This window comes from Anser anser (assembly GCF_964211835.1).
Source record: "Anser anser genome assembly, chromosome: 16".
Taxonomy (NCBI): domain Eukaryota; kingdom Metazoa; phylum Chordata; class Aves; order Anseriformes; family Anatidae; genus Anser; species Anser anser.
In genome coordinates this window covers 1,910,148-1,930,800 of record NC_139737.1, presented here as the reverse complement: position 1 = coordinate 1,930,800, position 20,653 = coordinate 1,910,148, and the positions used below count along the sequence as shown (strand labels likewise).

The window sequence follows — 20,653 nt, the reverse complement described above, 5'->3', positions numbered from 1 at the left end:
CGCGCTGGCACCGTGCCTGCCGTGCGGAGGTGTCGCCGCTTTGCACCCAAAAATGGGATGATTATTTGGATTTCAGCTGGGGAAGTGAGAGAAAAAGACTAGACCGGGGGCTGGGTTTAATCCCCGCCTGCTCAGCTACTGAATTAACACTTTTGGAGCCTGTTCTCACTTGATTATCACCCGGTGCCGTGAAATCCTCTGAAGACAGGATGTCCTACCCAGTGAAATCAGCGCCGCGTTAGGTAAATACGCTCCCTGGAATTGTAATTAGTCCCACGCACAACTGCGGAGGGGCCCCGAGGATGCGGGCAGCCAGGTGGCGGGGAGGTGGCGGGGGACCTTCAGCCTCTGCCCCGAAGCCACCTGAGATCCTGCAGAGATGGGGTTGAAGGCGGGGAGGAAGGTGAAGGTGAGGAAGGTGAGGCTGGAGATGAAGGTGAAGGCGGGGATGAAGGACCCCGAAGCCCAGAGCCAGGTGCTCAGCCCTGGCTGCACCAGCACCGCGCACCCCACAGCCGTGACCTCCCCCTGCACCAGCCCCACAAACGGCCCCAAACACCAGGTTTTCCCCCGTGGTTGCCATTTCTGTGCCTTCCTATCGCTTCTGATTTGCCCAGCAAGTGTCAGACCACTGCTCCAAGGTCTGGTCCTTCTGGTGGCAAAAGACAGCAGCAGGCAACGGACGCACCAGGGCGCAGGGGCAGCTTTCCACTGGCATCCCCTAACGCTGAACGCCCAGACTGGTGCCGTGCTGCTGGCCGTGTGCGTGCCGTGTAAAGGACCAGGAGCTTGAAGCGAAGGTTTGAGGCTGAAGCTCACAGTTAAACACCACGCAGCTCGCTCACCACCGCGCCGTGACAAGCAGAGCAAAATCCATCCAAGCCAGGCCGCACCTCGCCCCTGAGCCACATAAATCCTAAATCGGGTGGTGTGAGTGACCCTACACAGCTGGCGAGCTCCGAAAGCGGGCTCGAGGCAAACCAACACCAGGCCACGAGCCCTCGACGTGAGCACAGCCTGCCGTGAGCCCTCTGGGGACGTCCAGCAGCCAGGTGCTGCCAAATTTTTACCCCAGCGATGGTTTTGATCGGCGCCGGGCGCTCACCCCAGGTGCCCACCGGGGCGAGGGAGCAGGATCCGACCTGCGAGGGCTGCGGACGCCTCGTGGAGCCCAGGTGGAGCTGGAGAAAAGTCCTCATCCAAAATGATCTGGGCCAAAAAAAATGCAAAATGTGTTAAGAAACAAAAATAATAATAATAATGGCAATAAACACCTGCACCGGGGGGGGGTTGGAGGTGCAGGGAGGCTCCTGGGCAAGGCTGAGCCCCCCCGTGCACAGCATCCCCCACGGGGTGCACGCGACCCGCCACGTGCCTCCTCGGTTCGTAAAGCATCCGTGAGCACGGCGCACGTCCCTAAAACACTGTTTTTAATTTTTTTTCTTACTGGAAAGAATTAAAATGTTGCTCTGAGTCTTTTATTCTCGCTGTAAATTGATCGCGAAGCTAGGAAACATGAATCACGCCGCCTCGTGCCCTTGTAGATGGTGGCAGCGTGTGTGTGTGTGTGTGTCCCCTGATTGGATTAAGTTGCAAATTTATAGTTTCGTTTCGGGAAACAATATTAAAAAAAAAAAAAAAAAAGGGAGAAAGGAGGCAAATGGTGCTCTCAAATAATTACAGGCTGCCTTGAAAATAACTGTGACGTGCAAAAATCCAATTAAATATATCTATAGAAACCTCCGAGTAGAAGAGCTTCCGTAGTCTCGAGTCCCCCCCCCGTGTCCTAGGGAACATCCGTGAGGTGTCTGAGCAAGCAGCAGCAGCACAGCACCCTCCCCTGGGAGCTGCAGGGCCACGGGGTGCTGGGGACGCTGGGGACCGCAGCCACCGGCCGGCAAAGGGACGTCCAGGTGGCCTTGGTGGCACGTCGGTGCCACCCGAGGCAGGCCTGCCACAGTGAGGTGTGCGGTTTTACGGTCGGCGTGGAAATCAGTCATTTTCCGGGAGAGAGGATTTTCGTAAGTATTTCCATGCCCAGCCTGCTCAGCACCATCCATCAGCCCGCTCCGAGCGGGAGGCTGTGGGCACACAGCGGATTTCTCTTCTGTCTCCCTGCGAGCGCCTGCACGAAATCCTTTCGGGCCGTTCCCGTGAACGTTCAGGGGAGCTTGGGAAAAGCCCTGGCAGCGTTTTGCTCCCTGGCGCTGGTCCTGAGCCCACGGCCACGGGCGCCGGCTGGTGCTGTGCGTCCTTCCCCTGGCTGCGTCTTCCCTTTGCCGTGGGTTTCAATAAGGAGCGGGCGAGCAAAGCCCCGGCGAAGTGAGCCCCGTTTCTCCCTCGACAAATAACTTCCGTCTGAAGTCTCTTTATCTCCTCCTCCTCCTTATCCTTCGCGGGCTGCGTCGGGAGGAGAGCCGGTGGGTAATTAACCTCCTTTCTCCTCTGCCAAACGAGCGAGCTGAATCAGCCCACCCTGCACCCTCCGGGGAGGCGCAGGCACGGGGACAGGCACGTGGTGACATCGGTGCCCCGGCCCAAAGCCCTGACCCCAAAGCGGGGGGGGCACGGGCACCAGGCTTTGAGCTTTCCAAGCCGTGTCCTGTGTTGGGGTTCCACACGCGGGTTTTTCATCCCCTTCTTTACCTCCTGTTTTCTCTGACTGCGGAGAGCCCTCGGTTGAGAGTCCCGCAGGCGGAGCGGAGCCGCAGCCGCTTGTTTCACCCTGAAATCTTACAGCCAGCTTCCCAGGGCCGGTTTCTTCTCTCAGGTGCTGAGACGTGGGGATGACAGCATCAGTCCCGAACCCACCTGAGCCAAATTGGGGCAGAAAAGGGGAAAAAAATGGGAAGTCGGGGTCAGCAACACCTTGACTGGGTGGCGGCTCCGTTTTGGGGCAGGGGAGGGATCCCCCTGCGGACAGCCCTGCACGGGGGTGGCACACGAGACCCCTCCGCCCTTTCCACACCCCTTGCAATCCCATTTGAAAATTTCTCAAGTTATCACATTTCTTTTTTTCTTCCAAATCAGCACATCTGAGAAAAATGGCTGTTTAAAAAACGGGGTTTACAGCGGAAAGGCCGGGAGATGCTCGGCCACGCGCGGGGCTGAGTCGGTGACCCCGAAATGAGGCAGGGGTGCTGCACGAGCCGAGGTGTGCGGCAGCACGTGGGAGCCTGGGCTCTTCCCGGACCCTCTCCAAGCCTCGCACAGGCACCACAGCCCTGCAGCTCCCCCGGGATGGGATTTTTTTCCAAAAACGTGAGGAATTATAGCTGGGCCAGCAGCCCCGGGCACCCAGACCTCGCCGCGGCATCGCCGCACAGCAGGAGGACGGTGGGTTTGCGCAGAGCTGTTTGCAAATGATGATGAGGGAAGAAATTCTTTCCCCCGTGCGCATTAAACCCTTCCTGGAGAAGTGCAATTACCGCTTAGAAAAACCAGGAAAAGCAACGGCTGGGAACGGCGCAGCACTTATTTTTAATAACAGCTTGGCGCAATCTGCACACATTTTTCAAACAACGTTAGCCTTCTCCTGCCAAGGCCCCTGCTTAACCGTATTTCTCTTGGAAGATTTCTGCCGTGGCTTGAAAGCTCTGTGCGCAGACGGAGATTTGAGGAGAACTGGGAATTTAAGAGTAATGGAAAACGGGCCCGCTCTTTATTTGAAGGAGCGGGATGCCTGCACTGAGCAATATTGCCCCAGCTTCCCTCCCGCAGCAGGAATAAGAGGGATGCTAACAGCACGGGGGGTGTTTTAGTGCCGCTTGGTGCTGAGCTGTCCTGTCTGTGCCACCCTGGGGAGGACGTGGGGCCGCCTGCGCTCCTGCTGGGTGGCTCCTGCTCCTTTTTAAAGAGGCGAAAGCTTTGAGAGGGAAGGCTGCAGCCGCGCTGCACCGAGGGGTACGCAGGTGAGCCGGGTGAGCCCATGTCGGAGCTTGAACCTCATCCACAGCAGCTCCTGAGCGAGCAGCCAAAATTCTGCAGCTTCGGTTTTGAACAGGTATGAGCCTGAGCAGCCCCAACGCGAGCCACTTCATCACCGCAGCGGTGTCATCTGGTGCAGAGCCCCCCGCGCACAGGCGGTGACACCCGGTGCCTTGCGGCCGCAGCCCGCAGTGCTGACGTGCTTTTGCCCCACCGGAGCTCCCGGACGAGGAGGATGCGTGGTTTTGGGACCAGCATCCCGCAAACCTGAGATTTTCTGGTTTTTAACCAAGGGCAGGGCATCGCCTGGTGCCGGGGTGATGGGGAACACCGTGCCAAGCGGCGAGGCACCGTGGCACGGGCACCTGCTCGGCTTTGTCCCCGTCCCACCGCGGGTGCGTGGCCGAAACCCTCCAGCACGTGAGCATCAACCCCTGGCCGAGATCCGCGCACCACGGGTGAAGGCGGGCGCCTCCAAAAATACTCTCGGGGTTGCCACTGCGGGGGAACGACGAGCGCTTGTTCCACGAAACGCTGCCACGTGGCGCTCGGGGACATTTCTTTCGGGGGACATTTCTCGGGGACATGGCTTTTTGGCCACCCACCGGAGCGTGCACGGACTGGATGGGGACGAGCACCCTCCGGCACCCATAGGGGCACAAGGAATTTTTTTTTGGGGGGGGGGGGGGGGGTTGGCCTTCGGCTGGGGTTGATGCTCAGTGCCGAGGGTGCTGCTCTTCTCCGCGCTGCGCCCGTGGCACGCACCCGCTCGCCCACCCGGTGCCCGCCGCGCGCCCCCGAACCCCAAATCCCTTTGCTTGGGGGGGGCGCTTGGGGGGGTGCTGGTGCTGGAGGGGGGGGACCCGGAGCAGGTCGGGGCTATATGGGGGAGGGGGATGCGGGGGTCTCCGGGGGGCACCGGCAGCCCCGGGAGGGGAGCGGCGGGCGGCAGCGGGGCGGCGCGGCGGGCGGAGCGCCCGGGGGTGGCGGAGAGCGGCGCCGCCCCCGGAGCGGGCACCGGGGCGGGGCGGGCCGGGAGCTCCCGGTGCCGGCGGCGGCGGCGCTGTGGGGGGGGGGGGGGCCGGGGGGGCGCGGGGGCTCCGTCCCCGCCGGAGCTGAGGATGAGCTGCGGCGACGCCAAGGACATGGAAGGTAGCGGGGATGGAGGAGCCGGGGAGGAGGGGGCTCAGGTGCACGGCGGGACGTGGCCCCCCCCTCACACCCCCCCCCCCCCCACCCCGGCCATCCTCGGGGGATGCCCCCCCCCCATCCTCACCCCCCACCCCAGCCGCCCCCCTCTGTCCCCGGTGCGAGCTCCGTGCTGGGGCTCTGCCCTCTCCGTCCCGGGGGGGTGCTTTGTGTCCCCCCCCCCCCATTCCCCGAGCTGTCCCCACCGCCCCCGGGGGTCTGCCCCTAGCCCCGGGGATTCGTTTTTCCGTGCCCCCTCCTCCAGCCCCGGGGCTCTGCCCCTTCCATCCTTGGTGACCATCTGTCCCCAGCCTTATCCCCAATTTTTTTTGGGGGGGGGGCACCAATAAAATGGGAGGGGAAATTTGGCCGGAGCGGTGCGGGTGCAAGGGCAGGGGAGGCCGGAGGGGTGCTGGAGCAGGATGGGACCCCCAGGAGGGGCTCGTGGGGGTGGAAGGGGCTCGCTGCAGGCCGGGGTGCCCGTGCCGGTGGGCTTCTGCCTGGAGAGCCTGCCCTGCCCGCACCCCCCTGGGCACCCAACCCCATCCTGGGGTGCCCGGGGACCTCCTGGCGGTGCCCCCGGGGCGCAGGAGCACCCCCAAAGACACACGCAGCCCCCAAAATGCTGTGCCCCAGGACCTCCCACCGCGGGGCTGCTCACCCCATAGCCCTGCTCCGGGGTGGGCGGCACCCACGCAGGTCCCCCCGCTGCGTGGGCAGGGGGAGCATGGAAGGGGCAGCTGCTTTTTGTTCCTTTCCTCCTCCCGCTTGTGGAGAGCAGTCACAGGCTCGAGCTCCATCCCCGGGCACGCGACGGGCTCGGGATTTGACCTCCGTGAGCAGGGAATTACAAGGAAGGCGTTGGGATGATGCTCATCGCGGTGAGGTCCTGAGCCAAGCACGCCCCAGGGATGCCAGGGAGAGGCTGGAGCTCCCGGGTGTCGATCCTCCGCTTGGGATTTGGTCTTGTCCTCCTCGGGGGCCAGCAGGACTTTGGGAATGGCTCAGGGCAGGACCTGGTCCCTAGGGACATTGCCCGGGTATGGCTTCAAGCACAGCGTGCCCCGGGGGTCCCAGAGAGCGGTGCCGTGCCCCTGGGGGCCTCTGGCACTCCATCCCTGCCAGCAGCGGCTCTGCCCTGCACCACGTGGAAGGGACGCAGGGGAGCGGGGCAATGGCAGCGCCAGCCGGGTTCGTGGCTCACGTGGATGCTGCTGAAAGCACGACAGAGCCCCCGAAGAGCGGCCCCGTGAGCAGAGGCTGTGCTGAGACCTGTCCCCCTGTCCCGGGAGTGGCTCAGCTCTCAGCCCCGTCCCCACCTGCCCCCCAAGGACCGGCTCCTGCAAATCCCCACCGCAAATCCCCCTGCGGCTGCCGGCAAACCTCTCGCGCCATTTGGTGCCAAATGTCCCTTCCCCTGGGAGGCGTCGGGAGCCGGCAGGCTGATGGCGGCGAGTTTTGTTCCCTGCAGCAGGGTTCCCCTGGGGAACCGCCCTGCTCCCCATGCCCCCCACCTCAACCCCAAGCCCCCCGCCTCTCCCCACGCACTGGCCTGCAAACGCATCCCTGCAGCGGGTCCACGGGACACCCGGCGGCACCAGAGGCGCAGGACGAGCGCCTGGTCCGAGGCCGTGCTGGAAACCAGTGGCGGAGGGAGCTGGTGCTGGGCTCCCCGCACCTCTGCGCCTTGCTCCTCCTCGCACCCTTAAGGTGTGAAGTTGGCTGCTTGCAGCCACTTTCCCCCTTTTTTTTTTTTTTTTGAGGTCTCTGTCCCAGGAGGTTCCCACCCACCTCTCCCCAGCAGGGACTGCTGCTGCCCTCAGCCCCCGTAGCGCTTTCCAGCCGGCCATAAAAGCATCCAGAGGGGGGGAAAAACACAGAGCGCCCATCGCCGTCCCACCGCCCGCTGCCCCCCGTGCAGCAGCCCGGCCTCTGCGCCCTCCCTCTGCCCGCCCCGTGCTCCTGGAGGGGTGCCCAAAAGAAAAGAAAGAAGCCACCGAGGGAAAAGGAGCCCGCGGCCATTCCCAAGCCTGCGGGGGGATCGAGCCAGCGGCGAGGCGCCCATCCCGCGGGGCTGGCGGGAGAACCGCAGGGGGGACAGCAGCCCGGCTCGTGGGAATTCGGGAAGGCTGAAACCCCCCCGACCCCCCCCCCGTGCCCAACGGGAGCACCCTTAGGGTCCTGGGAGCAGGGTGGCCCAGGGCTACGTATGATTTTGCCGTGGTTTTGCCCATCCCAGGGCGCTTTGATGCCCGGCCACCTCCCGGCACCACGCAGCCCCCCCTGCAGCCCCCTCCCGTCCCAGTGCCAGCTGCCCAAACCCCCCCCCCCCCCCGGCCCCGGATTAGGCAGGGGCACGCGGGGCGAGCGCGGCGCAGATTCAGATCAAAAGGCGCGGGGGGGATTAAGGCCTTTGGGAGGTGCTGGCTTTGCCCGGCGGCACAGCCGGTGGGACACTGGGGAGGGGGCTGCGCGGGGTCAACGCGTGTCCCCCCCCCCAACCCCGAGCAAGGCCAGGGGGGGCTGCCCGGCCTCGAGCCGGAGCCGGGGCGAGCGTGCGGCCGCCGCTTATTGGCAGGAGGACGGAGGCAGTGAGAGGAGGCAGTCAGGTGTGGAAGAGGCATGAGGGGAGGAAGGGATGGAGCTGCGCTCGTGACAGCCGGTGCCGAGCGCTGGCGCGCATCCCTCCCCCTGCGAGGATGCAGCAGGGCCGCCCGTCCCTCTGCTGCATCTCCGCCGTCCGCGGCTTGCGGGGTGCCCCTGAGCCAGGTGAGGGGGGCACGGGGCTGGGGGGGAGGCTGCGGGTGCACCCCAGGGTGCGGGTGCAGCCTCCTGCTCAGCAGAAAGAGGGTCGGAGGGGATGGGGAGGCTCACTCGGTTTTGGGGGGGAAGGACGGGTGCGCTGCTGGGGGTGGCACGGGGAGGAGAGGGGAGCTCGTGGCGGACCTGGGGGCTCCTCTCCCTGTGCCCTCCCCTTGCTCCGATGTGCTAGGTGCGAGCAATTTGTCCTGGCTCAGCACTCCCTCCTCTCACCTGCACCAGGAATTTGGGGTCCCTGGTGCCGGGCTGGAGGAGCAGGAGGCTGGGGAGGTGCTGCTGGGGCTCTGGGCTGCACCACGGCCGCTGCAGCCCCCGCCACGGAGCAGAGCCTCCGACGTTCCCTGCTCTGCCGTATTCCGGGCTGGTTTCCCCCCAGCGGTTCCCCCCTCTCCCATCTGCTCCCGCTCTGGCTCTCCTGCCTCGCCTCCAGCCCCGTTTGCTGGAGGAGGAGATGCCCACATCCAGCTGCTGCGTGAGCCCTGGTGCTCAGTGGTCCCCACGGGTCCCCCAGCCCAGCCCCGTGTCCCGCTGGTGCTCGGCATCCCCGCGGGTCTCGGTTCCATTTCCTTCCCGCAAAATCCCCAGCTCAAGGGCGAGCCCTTGCCAAATGAGACCGACCGAGCACGAAGTTTTATGGTTAAGCCGTAATTTCCTGACGGTGGGGTTAGCAGGGGACAGCTTGGTGGCGGTGCTGGGAAGGGGCGCTGCACCCGGAGCTGGGCGGCCGCTGTCTTCGGCTCCCATCCGCGTCCCCAGCCTCGGTCCCCCCGGGGCAGTGAGGTCCATGCTGGGAGCAGGGAGCTGCCCACAGCCCTGTGACACAGCCACAAGCTCTCCCTGCTCCGTTTTTAGCCGCTTTGTCTCCTGGTGAGTCAGAAAAGGTGCTCAGCCGCTGCTGGTGCTGCAGGGGCTGTGCTGCCCGAGCTGGGGCCGACGAGCTGCTGCCCCCCGGGCTCTTCCCGTCGCGGGTGCCCGCAGGCTGCGCTCAGATCCCCTTCAGTCGTCCCCAGCTCCGGCCTCCCCTCCTGGGAGGCCGCTCTGGAGCCGAAGCGCTCGCGGAGCCAGCTCTGACACCCGGCTTCTCATTTTCCGCTTCCCGGACTGATCCAGTGCCTCCAGTCCTCAGCCAGCTTTATTTCCGTACCGGCCGTAAAGCCAAGGGGCACCGCTCACATCCCGCTTCCCCCCTGCCCAAAGGAGCGCGGGAGAACCCCGTGAAACCTCTCCTCCCTTAAAATCCCTGGGGCCGAGCAGCAGCGGCTGTTCTCCAGCCCCGTCACCCTCCACCCTCGGTTATTTTTCGCCGTGGATCGTTTCTGGTCTCTGTTTTTGCGGGGTTTCGCTCTGTGCCTGGCTCGCCGGGGTCGGAGCAGGCGCTGGGGGGTGCTCGGGTCTCTCATCCCAGCCGGCTGCCCCTATCCATGCGTATCCTACAGCAGCAGCCGGCCCCTTAGCCCCCCAGCTCCGAAGGAGAGCTTTCCCCCTTCATCACAACGCAATTACATGAAGTGCAGCAGCCTGAGCTTATTAAAAGGGGCGAGGGACAAAAGGTGGCCGTTGCTGATGGGTTCTGTGTGCTGGTCATCGCCTGGGTGAGCGCCGTTGGGGTGCCCAGGGTGGGTTTTGTCCCCCCGGGACCTCTCCAGCCCTCGGTGGGGACGGATCCGTCCCGGTCCGCGGAAACCGGCTGCGCTCTTCCCCTTTACGCGCCCTGCCACGGGGGTGAGAAAATGGGTTTTCCGATGGGTTTTCTCCCCAGTGAGGGGTTGACGGAGAGGGAGGGGATTCCAGCAGTGGGTACGCTCAGGTCCGTCACGACACGGGGCTGCAGCCTGGGGCTAAAAGAGGCATTTCTGGGCAATGCCGCTGAGTGAACGGATGCCGCTGCCGCCGCCGCCACCTCTCACTCCCTTTCCCCCCGCAGCCGCCGCCGCTCACTTCAGCTTCTGCCGCAGCCTCCTGGAGCACACGGTGTCGGCCGAGAACCTCAGCTACCGCCTGCAGCGCAGCCCCGGCACCAGCCTCACCTGGCACGACGGCCGCAGCCAGCGCGCAGAGGGCGCCCGCGCCGTCAAGCTCCTGCGGCAGCCGGGCACCGAGGGCGCGCAGGTACCTGCGGGGTTTGGGGGCGGGGGGTGGGGGCACCGTCCCCACGGCTGCGAGGGGGAATGAGCCCCGCATCGGTTCCCCAGAGATCCGTTTTTTGCAGGCTCGGGCCTTTAGGGGATGGGTTTTTGGGGGGTTATTTGGCAGGGTGTGGGTTAAGGGGGGTGAGGAGGGGATGGGATGCGCTGGGTGAGCCCCGTGCGTCGCCTCCTCCACGTTCGGAGGTGGAAGTTGGCACTGCTCTGCAATAAATGTGCCAGCACCAAATTCCTTATATTGCCTTACAATCCCGGAGCATTATGGCATGTCGTTTAGGAGGTAAATGGTCCGAACCTGGCTACAGTTCTGAACTTTATTGCGTGAATGTGCACTGCTGAAGCAGCGAGCCCGATGTTCCCAGCCTTCGCTTCCTTCCCTGCCTCTGTGCTGCCGTGGGAAGGGGTGGGAAGGGTCCTGGGTGCCTGGAAACCCCGAGCACCAACAGCTTCGCAGCTTTTGGTGCTTCACGAACCTGAGCTGCTGATGGCGTGAGGACAGGGCAGCAGCGACTGCGTGCCTGAAGCCCTTGGGAAAGGCATTGGGAGGCAGCAAATCCAGCTGGTGACCGCTGGGAAGAAAAGCTGGGAGATAAAAGGGCACAGCCTCTATGGGGGGACACGTTCACGTGCTGGGGGCCTGGCTGGGGGGTGCCAGAGGGGAGCAGGGCCCCGCGGTCCCGCCGGGATGCTCCCGGAGCAGCAGCAGGGCCTGGCTCCTGCATCTCCGCACGGGGACAGCGGGGACACGGCGGCCGCTCTCCGGGCTCCTGCACTTGTCTCGTCCCCCCCCGTCTGTCTCCAGGTGCCTCCCAGCGGGATTTGGGGGTGCGAACCAGGGCTTTAATTGTGCCGCAAACGAGGGAAAACGCCCGAGGGAACGGAGGTGACGCCAGTGGCTCGCTGCAGGTCCCCACGCAGCGGCGCGGGGACGGCTCCCCCCGGGCACCCCCCGCTGCCGGGCACCGCTCCTGCCTGCTCGCCTCAAACGCCAGCCTCTGCCTTCACGGCTGAGGGTTCATCAGAGAGACAGCGCGGCTCAGCCGCCTGGAAAACCGGCCCGGCGCTTATTGTCTCTCTGTCCCCGCCTCGAGGAGCCGGCGGGGCCGCGTCCCCCTGCTCCCCGGCCGAGCGCTGAGCTCCGTGGGGCCGCGTGGCCCAGGCAGGCACCTCTCCAATTTGTGCACACAAGCTCAGCCAGCGCGAGGATCCGAGAAAATTGCAGGTTGTTGGCCACCTCTCCCCCCGCGCCTCCGCGGGCTTAGTTGGGTGATAGCTGCTGGGAGCTCCCCGCTATTTCCGCGCGCGGCGTTGGGAGGGTAGCGGTGGTGGGGGCAGCCTCCCCGCTTCTCATCGCCGCTTGGAAGGGAACCCCGGGCACGCAGCCCCCAGGACTGCCAGGAGCCCACCCAGGACCCCCGTTCCCCCAGCCTGAAGCCGGGTGTGAAGTTTCCTCTGCTTGCAAACCACGCCGAGCCCATCCGGGGAGAGCTTGGGCTTCGCCTCGTGGCCGTATCCTGCTGCAGGACGGCCTCTGGTTATTTATCCACCGCCTCCCAACTTCGCCTTCTTCCCCCTCATCTCCTGCGGCCGCAGCAGGGGCTGTTTGGTCCCTCTCCGGCCCCAGATGCACCTCCTGCACCTTTGCTTTTTCTGGGCCCGGGGGTGCAGCACCACCCACGCCCCGGGGCTCACCGGAGCACCTCAAACCCCTCCGACCCTCCGCCACCTCCCATTCGCCACCGCTCGGGGACGTGCTATTGGTTTCAGTAACCGCAGGATGTCTGGAGACCCTGTTACGCTAATTATCTCCGCTCCTCTATTAGGCATGCTTAATTAGCCAATGTTCACACATCGAGGTCGGCGCTGGCGCGCTGCGGTCCGAGCGCCGCCGACCTTTGCGGTGCCGCCGGGTTCCCGTGCCGGCTCCTTGTCCCTTCGCTGCCCGGAACGTGGGAGAGGAGCACCCCCGGAGGGCCCCTGGGAATCCCGTCCCCTCCTGCTCAGCATCCCCGGAGGGCCCCTGGGAATCCTGTCCCCTCCTGCTCAGCACCAGTGCGGATGGGGCTCATCCTGCAGCCCCAGCTCCACGTGAGGCTGCCCTGCGAGAAGCGGCCTCATCTCCCCGCGCCGTTCCGGCTCGTGGGGTTTGATTCGCCGCACGCCGAGATAAATCCAGGCTGCAGCAGCCCTGGGAGGCTGCAGCTGCTGTGACACGGGCGAGGAAATGGAGCCGGCGGGTCCTGAACGCCCCAGCACCGCGCCGGGCCGCGCGGCTGCGGAGGGAAGGATGCGGCGCACGCGCGCCCCGGCTCTCCGTTAGCATCCCCCGGGGGACATTGGGGACCCCCAGGGTGACACCCAAGGGTGGCCCTGAACCCGGGCGATGCTCCGCTGGGCCGGGAGGCACCCGGGGAGCTGGGGCTGGCTTCCCGCTGCCGCTTTTGAAGGGAACGTCCCTGGCAGATGGGATGCTTCCCAGCACGGGAAGGGTTTGCTCCTCGTGGCGCTGAGCCCCGCTGACGCCTCCCTTCTCCCCCCCCCCGGGCAGGGCCGTGCCTGCGATCACTATGGCATCTACCACACCAGCCCCACGCTGGGCAGCCTCACCAAGCCGGTGGTGCTCTGGACCCAGCAGGATGTGTGCAAATGGCTGAAGAAGCACTGCCCGCACAACTATCTCGTCTACGTGGAGGCCTTCTCCCACCACGCCATCACAGGTACCGCACGCGCTGCCCCTCGGAGCTGCTGCTCGTCGCCCAGAGCAGCTCCTCGGGGTCGCCTCGCACAGGTTTTAGGGCGGCTGGGGTCTGGGCCAGGCTCGGGGTGCTTGGGGAGGGTGCAGGCTGGGTTTCTGCCCCCCCCTCCCTGGTGAGACTCCAGCTCCAAAGCAAACCCGCTCCTGGTGGGCAGCAGGCGTCTGCCCCTGGCCCAGGGTGGGCTGGGGTTTGAAATGAGCACAAGCAGCTTAGGGGGGATTGTCTTTGTAAAACAGGGAAGAATAAGATCCCCCTGGACCCTTTTTTTTTTTTTTTTTGGATTTTAGCAGCAGAAAGTGCCTCCCACGCGTACCAGCTGGTCCTGAGCGGTGCTGCCCACGGGTCGTGTGCTGAGCCGAGGGGCTCGGGGCCACGCCGCAGACCCAGGGCAGGGATGGTGGCTGTGACCCTTTAGTACCAGCATTGTCCCCGTCCCACCACGACACGTCCGATGGCCGAGCAGAGCTCCTCAGAGCTCCGTGGGGTCAGAGCAGCGTTAGGAGCTGCTGCTCCGTGGAAGGTGCTGTGAGCGGAGCTGCCGGGCACCATCCCCTCCCCTCCGTGCCCCAGCAGCAGCAGCGTGCGGGGACCAGGGCAGAGCAGCGGGGACAGGCTGGAGGGGGGGCAGCGCAGCCCCGTGCCCGGGAGGGACGTAAAGCCCTAATGCAAGAGCTCAGCGAGCCCTTGTGTGGGAAATAAAGGGAGCATTAGCTGGGAAGCGAGGACAAAAGCTTGGCTGTAAATCCCTCCTCTAATAGCCCCTGGAGTGGAGGAGAGTGGCTGGATGGGGATGGGGGCAGCAGCGCTAATGGGTTTTGATGGGTGCCCCGTTTCCCCCGGCCGCCGGCCTGCGTGGGGTCAGGAGGACGCGTCCTGATGTGGGAGGTGGAGCGGAGAAAAGGAGAAAAGGAGAAAAGGAGAAATGGAGAAAAGGAGAAATGGAAAGCTCCTGCCCGCAGGGACGGGTTACGTGATCGCTGGAGCCAGCACCTTGTCCTGAGGCTGGCACCTTGAGCTGCAACCCCATGCTCTCCAAAAACAGGGCCACCCGCCCCGATGAGGCCAGGGCACACGGTGTGAGGCTTCTGTCCCTTCCCGTCCCATCCCATCCCCTCCCATCCCATCCCATCCCATCCCATCCCATCCCATCCCATCCCCTCCCATCCCATCCCACCCCATCCCACCCTACCCTCTTTCCCTATAGACAGGGTCCATGGGGCGGGAGGATTTAGGATTTTTAAGGATTCCACCCCTTTCCCCTCCCTTGCTCCCACCACACGTACGCGTGTCCCCAGGCGGGGTGCTGAGCAGCGCTGTGCTTGCAGGTCGGGCGCTGCTGCGGCTCAACGGGGAGAAGCTGCAGCGCATGGGCATCGCCCACGAGGCGCAGCGGCAGGAGGTCCTGCAGCAGGTCCTGCAGCTCCAGGTGCGCGAGGAGGTCCGAAACCTGCAGCTGCTCAGCCAAGGTAGGCTGGGAGGGCAGGGAGCTGAACCCCGGGAGGAGGTTGTGCCCCTCTGCGGCCGGATGGGTGAAAAGGGGAGCAGCGGTTGTGAGAGCCAGGGCCACCCGGCTGCCCTGCTCCAGCGGCACGGTGCCGGTGCAAATCCAGCCCGTGCTGCAGCTGGGATGGGCGGTCGTGCACAGGGGCAGGTCGTGGAGCACAGGGAGAGGTCGTGGAGCATGGGGACAGGTTATGATGCACAGGGAGAGGTTGTGGAGCACAGGGACAGGTCGTGGAGCACGGGCACAGGTTACGATGCACAGGGAGAGGTCGTGGAGCACAGGGACAGCTTGTGGCACACAGGAACAGGTTGTAGCGCACAGGGACAGGTCGTGGAGCACAGGGACAGGTCATGGAGCACAGGAACAAGTTGTGGCACACAAGGACAGGTTGTGGCACACAAGAACATGTCGTGGTGCTCAGGGACAGGTCGTGGTGCGCAGGGACAGGTCGTGGTGCTCAGGGACAGGTCGTGGTGCGCAGGGAGAGGTCGTGGTGCTCAGGGACAGGTCGTGGTGCACAGGGAGAGGTCGTAGAGCACAGGGACAGCTTGTGGCACACAGGAACAGGTCGTAGCGCACAGGGACAGGTCGTGGAGCACGGGGACAGGTCATGACACCCAGGGACAGGTCATGGCGCACAGGGACAGGTCGTGGTGCTCAGGGAGAGGTCGTGGAGCACAGGGACAGGTCATGGAGCACAGGGACAAGTTGTGGCACACAGGGACAGGTTGTGGCATACAAGAACAGGTCGTGGTGCACAGGGACAGGTCATGGCGCACAGCAGCAAGTCCATTTGTGCCAATTGGCATTGAGAGGACTGGGCTCTCCAGGGCTGGCTCCACCGTTGCCACCCTGCAGGCTGTTTATTCCTTCCTCTCCCCTCCTTGTTCCAGCGTCTTTTGGAAATGTCTCCTAGCTGCTCCGTCTGTTTGGCAGATTGTACCAGCACTGTGAACCGAGCACCTCTGGGATGGACTGTGCACCGCAGATACGAGACCTGAACCGCGTGCTTGGAATACGAAGAGACAGCTTCCAAGCCGCTCCGGGGCTTCTCTCTTTCTTCTTCTCTCTTTCTTTTCTACGAATACGTTGCTGTGCAGAGATGGGACGCTTCCTTCAGCAGACGCGGCTCCCAGCCAGAGGAAGAGGAGCAGAACAGCCCCGGGGCTGGATGAACTTCTGCCAATCTGAGCCTGACCCTTCGCAGGGTGAAATTGCAGGGGGAAGACGGCGACGAGCGGGGCTCAGCCTGAGCGCGGCCACCCGCGGGACAGACCGGAGCCACGCGCGGGACGCTGAAACCTTGGGCACGTGAGCGGCGCCCCAGCACCTGGAGGCTCTCAGCATGGCTGGGGATTGCTCCGGGCTCTGCCCGTGTCAACGCCTCGGAGCTTGTCCGGGGAGCTTTAGCTTTCTCCTCAGGCTGGGCTGTCTTCCAGTGCCCTGGGAGATAATGTTGTCGGTAGCGAATAAGATGGCCTGATCGGGAAAAAAAAAAGGAAAAGCGGGGCAGAGCGGCCAGCGCCTGGCTCCACTTTGTGAATTAAAGAGGAGCTGAGGCACCGATGGCAGCACCCAGGCGGGGCTGGCACGCCGTGGCCGTGCTCCGGAGGACGCTGCGCCAGGAGCTCTCCGCGTCCTTCGTCCATCCTCGTCCTGCGGCCGCCTGCCTGGGCCTCCCATCCTCCGGTCCCAGGGGGTTTATTTATTCCCCCCTCCGAATTCTGGCCACACTTTCGCCAGGCTCCTTGCAGAGCTCTGCCTCTCCGGGGCTTTTGCAAACGCCTGGCCCTGGGCGGGGGCTGGTGGCGGTGCCACCGATGCCAGCACCGTCCCGATAACCCGGTGGTGATTTTTGGGGGCGACGGTTCCTGCCGAGCCAGCAGGCAGCACCCCAGGGCCACGGGCACCAGCTGCACCCCGGACTTGGCAGATGTGGGCGCCCAGGAGCCAGTGGCCGCCGCGCACCGCTGCCTCCTGCTGTGTGAATAAAGTCAGACTGGTGTTTTAGTTGGCTGGGCTCCTGGCTCGTCCCACGGTTTGACCCGTTCCCTGCTCAGAAGTGGTCCCGGCACACCTGGCAGCAGGTTTCCATGGGGGTGCATGAGCAGAAAAACTGCCGTTTGCTCAGGACTAGCAAAAATGATGATGACACCCAAAGGTTTTTGGTCTCCTTAGTAAAACCCCCAAGAACAACGTTCCTCAGGTCGCTCCAGGCACGTGGAGGTGCCCAAAGGGTGGCACCCGGTCCGCAGGTGGCTGATGCCCATTCGTGTGCTGCCCTCGCTGCCGGGGGGGGACAGGCAGTGAGCCGCAGGGCCCGTCTGCAGGCAGCCCCCCTGCCTCGGGGGCTCCGCTGCTCACAGCCCCTCGCCTCCCTGCGAGCACACAGAAATCTGAATTTCTTCTTCTGCTGCTGACCTTTTCAAAAATGCAGCCAAATTGGCTCCCCTCACCTCGCTAGGACTTCACCAGCAACAAAGCTGAGCGGATTTACTGAATTTTAAGAAAAAGAAAGAAAACAACCAGGGGGAAAAATGCTCTCTCCTGCAGCGGCGGGGCTCGTGCCAGCGCTCCGGGCCGTGGGCTGTGCCGAGCCAGCCGCGGTGCGCAGCAGAGCCCTGCGCAGGATGCGGCCCCAACGCCTCCTGATGCATCCCCTATTAAATCTCTGAGCCTGGTCAGATCAGGGCTGACTAAAGCCTGGGTAAGAAAACCCGTGGAGAAGAGCCAGCTCGATTCCCCCACGAGGTCCCTGCCCCGGTGATGGGTAGCGGGGTGCGGAGGCAGCCGGCCGGTGGCACCGGGGTGCCCAGCAGCTGGTGACCGTCCCCATGGGGCCGGGTGCTCTGCCCCGGAGCAGCCCGTGGCTGCTGGGCTCCTGCTGCGGGCGAGCATCGTTAGAGGGAGATGCTGAGCTTTTTTGGGAGAGCTCCAGAGAGCCGAGGAGGAGAAATGGCTTCTCTCCCGGCTGCCGCTTCGGGCTGTGCTCACGCAGCGGTTTGGTGGCAGTTTTGCAGTCAGGGGACACAGAGCGGGGCTGCGGCTGTGTGGGGCCACCCGTGACCCCCTGGGCCCCCCCCCCCAGTCCATCCCAGGGCCCCGCCGTCCCTTGGTGGGACCCCTGATCCGACTCCATCTGCCACATCCACCCACTCCAGGCTGTGCTCCGGCTCCTTCTGGCTCCTCTCCTGCAGCCAAAAACCCACCGAGCAGAGGGACCCCACGGAGAACCCCCAGGTACCGGGGTGCCCGCCTCCCTTCTGGGATGCTGAGGGCAACAGCTCTGCTTTTTTTCTGCACCTGCTGCAGCTGGGGCAGCCTGGCTCTCGCACGAGGAGGACGAAGGAGGCAGGAACCCCACCAGCGCCCGTGGCTGAGCGCAAAGCACGACCCTCCCGTGGGGTCCCTATGGCCCACCGAGGGATTCCCGGTGAGGACGGGGCTGGAGGAGCAAGGGGAATGCTGCAGGCAGGGAAAGGGGGTGCCCCGGCCCCCCAGAAGCTGCCCTGGTGGGGTGAGAGCCGGCTGAGCCTTCATCCCCACCGGGATGGGGATGGGGAGCGCGGAGCATCCCGTGAGCAGGCTCTGGACCATGGGTCCTGCGCTGCACAAGTGTCTGGCGCCACCTAATGCCCTCGGGTGTCCGAGGGGACCCGGGCTGGGCTCTGCAGGGACACATTTGGAGATCCCTGGGCCACTGGGTGCTGCACCGGGACCGGGGGCACGGGAGGGAGAAGGGTGCGAGAAAACGTCCTCTATTTCTCTAGCACTTACCTGCCTCTGGTATTCCAGGCACTGCCCCAAAGCAAGCAGCGCCAGACAATGAAACGCAGATTAATAGGGCTCAGATTCGTGGAATATTAAAACCAGGCAACAATCAAAGTAAGCAGAGGACACCAGCGAGCATCAATCAGCCCCGTGCAGCGGGCAGGAGGATGCGGGCAGCAGCACCAGGGCGGCCGGGCAGGGAACGGCCGCGATCAGAGCGCACACGACCTGGATGCGTCTGATTCACTTCTGCTCTTGGCTGCTTGTTGGTTTTTTTTTGCAATAGGCAGGACAATGAGCTGTTGGCATAAAAAATAACGGCTAGCTTTTTCTCGCCTTAAAAAAAAAAAAAAAAAGAAAAATCCAGCAATCCCTTCCCAGTGGCAGAGGCAGCTTGCAGATTGCAGCGAGGTTTTTCAAGCAAAGAAAAAAAACAAACCCACAACACAGTTGCACATAGAAAATGCATGCCTAATTTGTCCAAGTAATTACCGAGCCTGGCTTGATGATACAGATACCTCCAGGTCTGAAACGCTGCTGATTGCTCCTCTGATTCAGGAAACGCTCCCAGCTCCCCCGACAAGTGCATTCATGCTTGGCTACGGAGGCAGCCGTACATTTCCCTGGCTGCGCTGGGCTTTTGGGGCGCGATTTGCTGACGGGTGTCAGCAGCTGCTGAAGGGCTCTGCTGAACGGAGGCCGGTTCGGATCCTTCCCTGGCGGGTTACGTGCTCGCCCGAATTAGGAGCCTGTCCTCCACCTGACGGGTGGCTGCGGGACCGCCACCCGCACCGAACCGTCGCCCTCTTGGTGCTCCCGGGCAGCTCTTTAGGAAGATCCCTGCACAGGAGACCTGTGGGCACCCGCACACGGGAAAGATCATGATCCGGGGCAAGGAGAAGTCCCAGCTGATGATGGCACGTGGCACCTAGCCGGACCCCACAGCCCTGGGCAGCAACGGGGAAGGCAAAGGGGGACACCAGGGCTGCCCGCGAGTGCTGCGAGTGCGCTCCTGCAAAGCACCCGTAAAGCAACTCGGGCTTCGGGATGAGGCTATTTAGGGGCTGAGGCCCAGCAAAACGGCTCCCCCAAGGATGCTGTGACATCCCAAAACCCCAGTCCCCATCCCAAAGCCCCGTTTCCCTCCCCAGAACCCAGGTTTCCATCCTGAAGCTCCAGCCCCTGTCCCCTGGCCGTGCCAGCGCTGCGCATCCAGGACTAATCAATCTTGAATCATTGCTAATGAACTTGGGAACAGCGTTGGGCTGGATCAGGTGCCACTCAGGGCGAGATGGATAATATAATTAAGATTTCCTCAAAGGTCCTGTCTTTCGTACCTTGTTAATTAAGCTGATGCAGGGGCCCTCCATGCGGAATGCGTAATGAGAGGCTGCCGGAGACACGGAGCTGGCTACGAACAGGAGGCGACGCTGGCAGAAACGCGGCGCTGAGGACGTTTTGGCAGCCGCCTGGGGCTTTGGTTCCCCCGGCGTGGCAGGGAGCTGCTCCCTGCCGAGACGCTGCTGCGTCCTTTGCACCGCACACGGGGCCGAGCACAGCACGAGGACACGGGCAGGGATGAGCCCGTCCCCACCTGGGAGCTGCAGGAGGAGGCTCAGCACCACGGCTGAGCAGCGTTCGGCCTCCCAAGGGAGCAGCCAGGGCCAGGGGAGCAGGGCTGTGCCCGGGGGAGGCAGGGACCAGGGGACGCTGCCGCTCCTCGCCGCTGTCCCCACGGCCCGGGCACATTTTTGGTGCTTGCACTCCTGATGGTGACTTATGATGGTGAATTAATAGCCTCTTAATAAGGGTGACAGTTCCCTTAATTAGAATGTATCGGAGCGGGGATAATTGCTTTATCCCATTTTTTTTTTTCCTGTGTAACTTCCTTCGCTTTTAGGTTCTCATTTCCAGGTCCTAAGTGACCGCAGGGAGCGATGCCCCCAGCGCCCCAAACTCTTCCAGGTGGCATTGGGCACCGGAGTGTTTCAGTGTTTCAGCTGGCCCGTTTTTGAAAAGTTTGGTGCTTGGTTTTGACCCAGCATTTCCAGGCTCAAGTGAAAAGCTCCAGACCCCCAACCCGAAACGAGGAGCTTCATTTCCCATCATTTGTTGGGTTTATTTCAAACCAGCAGAGACTGGGGGCTTCTTTACACCTCGTAGCTCTGTCCCCAAACCTGCTGTCCCCGTCCTGCCCCGCTGTTCCGGGGGGCAGCCCCCGCGCCCAAACCCCTGGCTTGGGGCAGGCTCCCCCCGGAGCCAATAAGGCCGTGTAAATCATTAATAATGAAATAATTAATAGCAGCAAGCACAGCCATAGGTTTTCTGGGAGCATCATTCCTCTCTTCAGGCAGGAGCCTTCTCCCCATTAACCTCCCCTCTTCGCACCGAAGCCATTTTGCTTCCTTGCCATATCTGAAATTAAATCTGGTCGGATTTTCTCTCGCTCTTTTTTTTTTTTTTCCTCTCTCTCCTTTTGCTTATATTTGCTGGATGTATTCAAGCACGGGAGGAGAAAAAAAAAAAAAAAAAAAGCTATCAGC

At 63.4% G+C, this 20,653-nt stretch overlaps 1 protein-coding gene across 3 annotated transcripts; it reads left to right on the top strand.

The window, feature by feature from the left end:
- The first annotated feature begins 5,009 nt into the window (after window positions 1–5,009).
- On the top strand, window positions 5,010–15,361 carry SAMD10 (sterile alpha motif domain containing 10). 3 transcript variants are annotated; one of them, XM_083801638.1, is made up of 5 exons: window positions 5,010–5,079; window positions 9,860–10,044; window positions 12,628–12,796; window positions 14,161–14,301; window positions 15,276–15,361. In XM_083801638.1, the coding sequence occupies exons 1-5, from the start codon at window positions 5,049–5,051 to the stop codon at window positions 15,338–15,340; spliced, it is 591 nt and encodes a 196-aa protein (XP_083657764.1). In that variant the 5' UTR covers window positions 5,010–5,048; the 3' UTR covers window positions 15,341–15,361. The 3 variants fall into 3 exon arrangements, with proteins under 3 accessions (XP_083657764.1, XP_083657763.1, XP_083657765.1); XM_083801637.1 differs by lacking the exon at window positions 5,010–5,079 and adding an exon at window positions 5,315–7,884; XM_083801639.1 differs by lacking the exon at window positions 5,010–5,079 and adding an exon at window positions 7,449–7,884 and having other exon boundaries at window positions 15,233–15,361.
- The last annotated feature ends 5,292 nt before the right edge of the window (window positions 15,362–20,653 follow it).

Excerpts from the sequence above, each read along its gene's own strand:
- SAMD10 (XM_083801637.1), top strand. The coding sequence starts at position 7,815 with ATGCAGCAGGGCCGCCCGTCCCTCTGCTGCATCTCCGCCGTCCGCGGC. Across the intron at positions 7,885-9,859 it reads GCGGGGTGCCCCTGAGCCAG|CCGCCGCCGCTCACTTCAGC; the intron begins GTGAGGGGGGCA and ends TTCCCCCCGCAG. Across the intron at positions 10,045-12,627 it reads CGGGCACCGAGGGCGCGCAG|GGCCGTGCCTGCGATCACTA; the intron begins GTACCTGCGGGG and ends CCCCCCGGGCAG.